The 5,975-nt window shown below is 41.5% G+C and overlaps 1 protein-coding gene across 1 annotated transcript; it reads left to right on the forward strand.

The window, feature by feature from the left end:
- The first annotated feature begins 2,163 nt into the window (after positions 1 to 2,163).
- Positions 2,164 to 4,396, forward strand: LOC114257809 (uncharacterized). The gene is made up of 5 exons (XM_082876567.1): positions 2,164 to 2,466; positions 2,735 to 2,757; positions 2,861 to 3,584; positions 3,674 to 4,015; positions 4,217 to 4,396. The coding sequence occupies exons 1-5, from the start codon at positions 2,164 to 2,166 to the stop codon at positions 4,394 to 4,396; spliced, it is 1,572 nt and encodes a 523-aa protein (XP_082732693.1).
- The last annotated feature ends 1,579 nt before the right edge of the window (positions 4,397 to 5,975 follow it).

The following is a 5,975-nucleotide window of genomic DNA, read 5'->3' on the forward strand; positions in this document are numbered from 1 at the left end:
TACAACACTGAAGAGGGACCAAAAATATGCACATTTACAGTTTATAGCCGGTCCCAAAACAGCATGCATGCAAGCCAAAAATATCATGCAAAATATGGCCAAAAGGAGGGATACAACAGAAAGTATATAAATGATGCCTCAAACCATGAAAGGCCCTTAATGAAACATGAAGAATGGGCCAAAATAAGACCTTTTCTGGACCTGAAAATCGTCCAAAAATGGAAGCATAATAGGCTGCCAAGTCATGCAAAAATGGGGACCAAAAGAGAGATATAACATGAAGTGTATGAAAGATGCCTCAAACCATGAAGGGCCTTTAATGAAACATGAAGAATGGACCAAAATAAGACTATTTTTAGTTCTGTAAAATGACCAAAAACAAAAGCACAAGGGGGTGCCAAGTCATACAAAAATGGGGACCAAAAGAGAGATATAATGACAAGTGGTAAATGAAGGTCCCAAACAGTGATGAGCCCTTCTTCAATGTTGAAGAGGGGCTCAAAATAAGCCTACTTACAGTTTACATCATGCTCCAAAACAGATCACATACAAGCTAAAAATATCATGCAAGAAAATGACAATCAAGAAGGATATTGAAGCAAGTGCAATATATGGACCTCAAATGACAAAAGTCCCTTAATGAAACATGAAATAGAGCTCAAAATAACACTACTTCCAGTTATGGCCGGAGCTCAAAATAACAAGCATGTATGGCCTGTAAATGAAACAAGAAAAGGACCAAGAAAAGGGGAAATGAAACTCACCCTTGAAGACAAGTCTTTAGCAACTTTTGGCTTGAGTTTGTAGCACCCTTAGGCCTTGGAGAACACCTTCAAACTTCTGGAATGGAGGACGGAAGGGTGGGGGTTGGTGGTGTAGAAGAAATGGTGGTGTTGGACTTAGAGGTTTTCAAGGAAATGAGAGAGATGAAGGAGGATTTTGTATACCAAGCTTGAAGGTAATTTTTTCTAACCCCTCTTACCAATGTTGCCTGCTGGTTATATCGACCAAAAAGGGGGAGTAAAGGTGGGGAAAAGGTGGGGGAAAAGGAGGCAAGTTTTCCCCCAAAAAATATCCCCCGGATTGAGATATTTTCTGGGGGAAACAGCTATACAACTGTAAAGTGAATTTTGTGAGGATCATGGCCGGCTCCTTTTCAAAGCTGCAGGTGGCCGGCCGGCCACCCCCTCTAGCCGGCCGGCTAGGGGTCAAAAAGGTCAAGTTGATTTTCTGGCCGGCCACCACAAAAAGGTGTCCTCCCAGATCCCCTCATCACAACCCTATGGTTCAAAATTGGCAACTGCAAAACAGGAGAGAGAATGGGCCACTTTTAGGAGGGGTTCAAAAGGGTCAAGCAACATTAGTGGCCGGCCACCAACTTTTAGGGTCCTCCCATGTGTGTACATCACAAATATGTGGTTAAAAGTTCAAGAAAATGGCCCAAGGGTGTTCAACATTGGCTTGGAAGTGAGAAAAACGGGCGTCGGAGGGCGCCGGAGGATATATAACTGGTTACTGAAATAATTGCTGGCCTCCCACCCTTCTACGGCCTTCCTAGTGATGAAATAGAGGTACCTGCCAAAAATGAACGAAAACCGATGCAAAACGAAAGTTCGGGGGCTAAAATGCGCAGTTCGGGGCCCCGAAATCTGCCTGTTAAGCACCGAAAGTGGCATTCGACCACGAAGTGGGTCTCTCAGGCCCCAGTGTCCCTCAAAAGGGAGTAATTAAGATGCATGCCAAAATTTAGAGCAAACGGAGATGGTTAAGCGGTCCCGAACCGAGGCACACGGTCAACGGTCCCGAAAATCGGAAACTGGGCTCCGAAATGGGCAAAATGGCCTATAGCCACAAAATGTAGCCCACGGCCACTGAGAGATGGTCTACGGGACCTCTCCCTCCCCCCAGGAAAAGAAACAGAGAAAACCGAGTCTGGTTCGCAAACCGAGGCAAGGCACAGAAGAGGGTTCGAAAATCCGGAGGCGGGGCTCACGGCCGCGACTCTGAGACTTCTGAACGAGCACGATATGCAACATCACCAAGCGCTCAATTGGTGACGTCTGAGTCTTAAGGTCGGTCAAAAATGGGGTGTCTACACAAGTGTTATTGGGTGAATTACAAAAGCATAATTACATTGAGCAACATAGGTGTGACAACAACACGATGACTGTCACAGACTTGTTTTGGGCACATCGTGTAAGTTTAGATTTGCTTCGTTCATTTTCAAAGGTGTTGATCATGGACTGTACATATAAGACAAATCGATATCATCTTCCTCTTCTTGAGATAGTTGGTGTGACATCCACTGATATGTCTTTCTCCGTAGCCTTTGCATATCTCCAATTTGAGCGGATTGATAACTATGTTTGGGTGTTAACTACATTGCGTAGTCTTTTTGATGACATTGTTATTCCTAAGGTGATTGTCACGGACAGGGAGCTTGCTTTGATGAATGCTATTAACAGTGTATTTTTTACATCTCGACATTTATTATGCCGATGGCATATTAGTAGAAATGTACTGGCGAAATGTAAGAAAATGTTTAAGAGTAAGGAGGAATGAGACAAGTTTATCTCTTTATGGAATTTCTTAGTACTCTCCACAACTGAGCTTGAATACAATGAACACCTTGCTAGGCTACTTACGGATTTTGATACATATCCTTAGGCAGTACAATACATGTCACAAAGTTGGTTAAATCCATATAAGGATAAGTTTGTTGCCATATGGACAGATAGTTGTATGCACTTTGGGAATGTTACAACCAACATGTAATATATATTTGTCTATCTTACACTATTAGTCATTATGATTTTGATTATTTAAACTTAATTATGTTAATTGTTTCCATTGTACACAGGGCTGAAAGTGCACATGCAAAACTTAAACAACAACTTGGTTTTAATCAAGTCAATTTTGAGTGTTCTTGGACTAAGATCCATAGTTTGCTTGAGTTACATCACGTTGATATTAAGGCATCGTTTGAGAAGAGTTTAACCGTTATACGACACCAGTTTAAACCATCCCATCTTAGAGAGTTTCGCGGCAATATCTCCATAATTGCATTAGATCATGTCTTAGCAGAGAGTAAGCGAGCGAATGATGTTGGCATTGATGCTTCAGTATGTGGATGTGTTTATCGACGAACACACGGGTTACCTTGTGCCCATGAGATTGCGGATTACATCCGACAGGGTCGTCCAATACCCTTTGATAGTATTAACCCGCACTGGAGGACTCTTGAGCTAGTACAAAAGTTGAAAAATGATAAAGTGGAATTGAGTTGTGAACCAAAGTTTGGTTTCATACTTAAGCGATTCAATGCATCTAATTACATTATGCAATTGGAAATTCTGCATAAGTTAGGAGAGATAGCAAATCCGCAAAGTACTTTTCTCATTGAGCCGGATGTGAAGCCCAACCCTCGAGGTAAGGGACATAAGAAGGTAGATGTATCTATGCGTCGAGACTCATGTGCATTTGAGTTGGTTCAATCTAGACATGATAGCCACTCACCTATGGGCACCCAGATCCCTACACAGGATTTTGTCAAAGTACAAACAAAACGGCCTGTCAAAGAGAAGGTACATGCAATCATTTTTTACTTACATTTTTGTTGATGATAAATTACGTGTTTTGTTGTTCATGTATTGATGCCTTCCCTGTTGAATAGGTATATCGAACTCGTACAACGACTTCTTCATATGTTGATGCCCTTTCAGTTGGATTGAAGCCTTACATACATCTTATCAAGGATGTAGATGTCGATGGCAATTGCGGGTTTTGGGCCATTGCTAGCTTGATAGGGCTTACAGAGGCTGAATGGGGTCAAGTTAGGCGTGATCTCCTACAGGAATTGTACACACACGTATACCATTACACTCATCTATATGGTTCACATGACAGGATTGAAGAGCTGACCCATAATCTATCATACTTTGAGCCCAATTCAGGGTATCACCGTTGGATGACTATGCCTGATATGGGTCATCTTGTTGCATCTTGTTATAATGTGGTATTGTACCACTTATCTGCATAACAATGCCTTACTTTCCTGCCCCTACGATCAATGCCAATATCACAACTTCAACGACGTGAGATTGTTATTGGGTTTGTTAATGGGAATCATTTTGTCTAGGTATAGCATTATGATTTGCGTAATAAATTTATCATTTTGTACTGCATCGCTCTCATACTTAAAGCTTTGTCAATGTAGGTGTTCATGTTACCAGGTTATCCAGTTCCACTGATAGCTACCAATTGGTACAAGTTTCATCATTCTTATGCGGTTGGATGGGGCACTGCATATAATCGCCGAATTGAGCATTTTAAAGAAGTTGTTCATTTAGGGGTAGCTACTAGAGAGACATTTGATTGTATTAACCTTGATGAGTAATGATGTATGTGAGTTGAGTTGTAGTTATGCAATTTAAATAGTTACCGATACATTTTTGTGGATTAGCATTTAAATAGTTGAGTTGGATTAAGTTTTGAGTTAATTTAATGCACATGGTAGTACTTATTCATTGCGGTGTATCAAATGCATTGGCATAATACTTCTTGTTGATTACCAAAAATACAAACCATGAATACTTGTTCGTTACAAAATATTGGTAGAGTAATTTTTGTTCATTACAAAACAACAAAAACATCAAAAGAGTACTTCTTTTCCATTACAAAATAAGACTACCACAAAACCAACTACCTATCATGTACTCGTCTCCTACGATGGTATGTTCGAAATGGAATAGAACTAGGTCCAGGCTCATCGATTTGTTGACCCTGAAGAACACGTGACATCCTTTCAATGGCCTCATATAACCTATCTGGCTCACGAACACAAGCATTATGGCCCGCCTCGATGATAGGATGCGCAATCTGTATATGCTGCATTTAGAACAAATACAATTGTAATTAGCACATGCCATCCTAAAAAAAAAAAAATGTAAACGATGTGTGCGCAATATTGTCATACCTCAGCGTCCTGCACATCAGTTCGACTATCCTGTGTACATGCGTCAAAACCAGACCGATGTGTGGGGTTCTGGATATATAAGTGTGTGATGTTTGTATACCACTGCATGTAACCATCAACACAATCAGCCGGACGTCTGACTGAGGTACTCCTCCTCCGAGTAGATCAAACATGATTATCCCAACTCTCCTATATTTGATCAAGATACTGATACATCATTCTATATCGGCCTGCTGTGACACCTCTAACAGCACGAACAGGGTCGAGTGGTGCAGGTGAGATGGTCTGGACCCTACCAAACTGTCTAAGAACCCTTTCAGGATGGCAGGGTTCAACTGTATCCAAACACTTCAAATAGCAACTGTAGAATGTGATCTCATGACATGGGTGATGTTGACGGCAATCTCGATATGGATCCCAAGTAACCTAAGAGAGAAACACAAATGAAATCTTGATGAGTGACATGGAATGAGAACACGTAATTGAACTAATATTAATTGTTATACCTCATCAAATGCCAATTTGTCAAGCTCCTCCCATAACGCCTGTAAGTGTGATACTGTTGAACCAGCTTCCCGACGAGGAGTCCATCGACGCACGTGAGGCAATTGTGTAGTATATTCCATGTTTTGGTGAGGTCTAAATGGCCGGAAATGCTCATAAATCCATGCCTCCAGCAATGTCATGTAACCAGCCATCTGTCGAACAGCTGATCTCGTGGCAAATCCCAACTGTCTATATAAATATGCCAATGCAGCTGCACCCCAACCATGTGTATGAATATCAGCCACATCCATGAACAACTGCAAGTACACAACAAGAACTCTCGTTCCACTCTTGTCGCTGAATAGTGTACATTCCAATAGAAATAGCAAATACGCTCTGGCGGCACAAACTATGGACTTCTTAGTGTCTGAATCTTTGCAACCACTGAATTTGCTCCGTAACCACTCCAGCTTTATTGATTGTCCCCCAGCAGATGATAGCTCCTCAGGTGCTT

This window comes from Camellia sinensis, chromosome 6 (assembly GCF_055761805.1).
Source record: "Camellia sinensis isolate YWXY chromosome 6, ASM5576180v1, whole genome shotgun sequence".
NCBI classification, from domain to species: domain Eukaryota; kingdom Viridiplantae; phylum Streptophyta; class Magnoliopsida; order Ericales; family Theaceae; genus Camellia; species Camellia sinensis.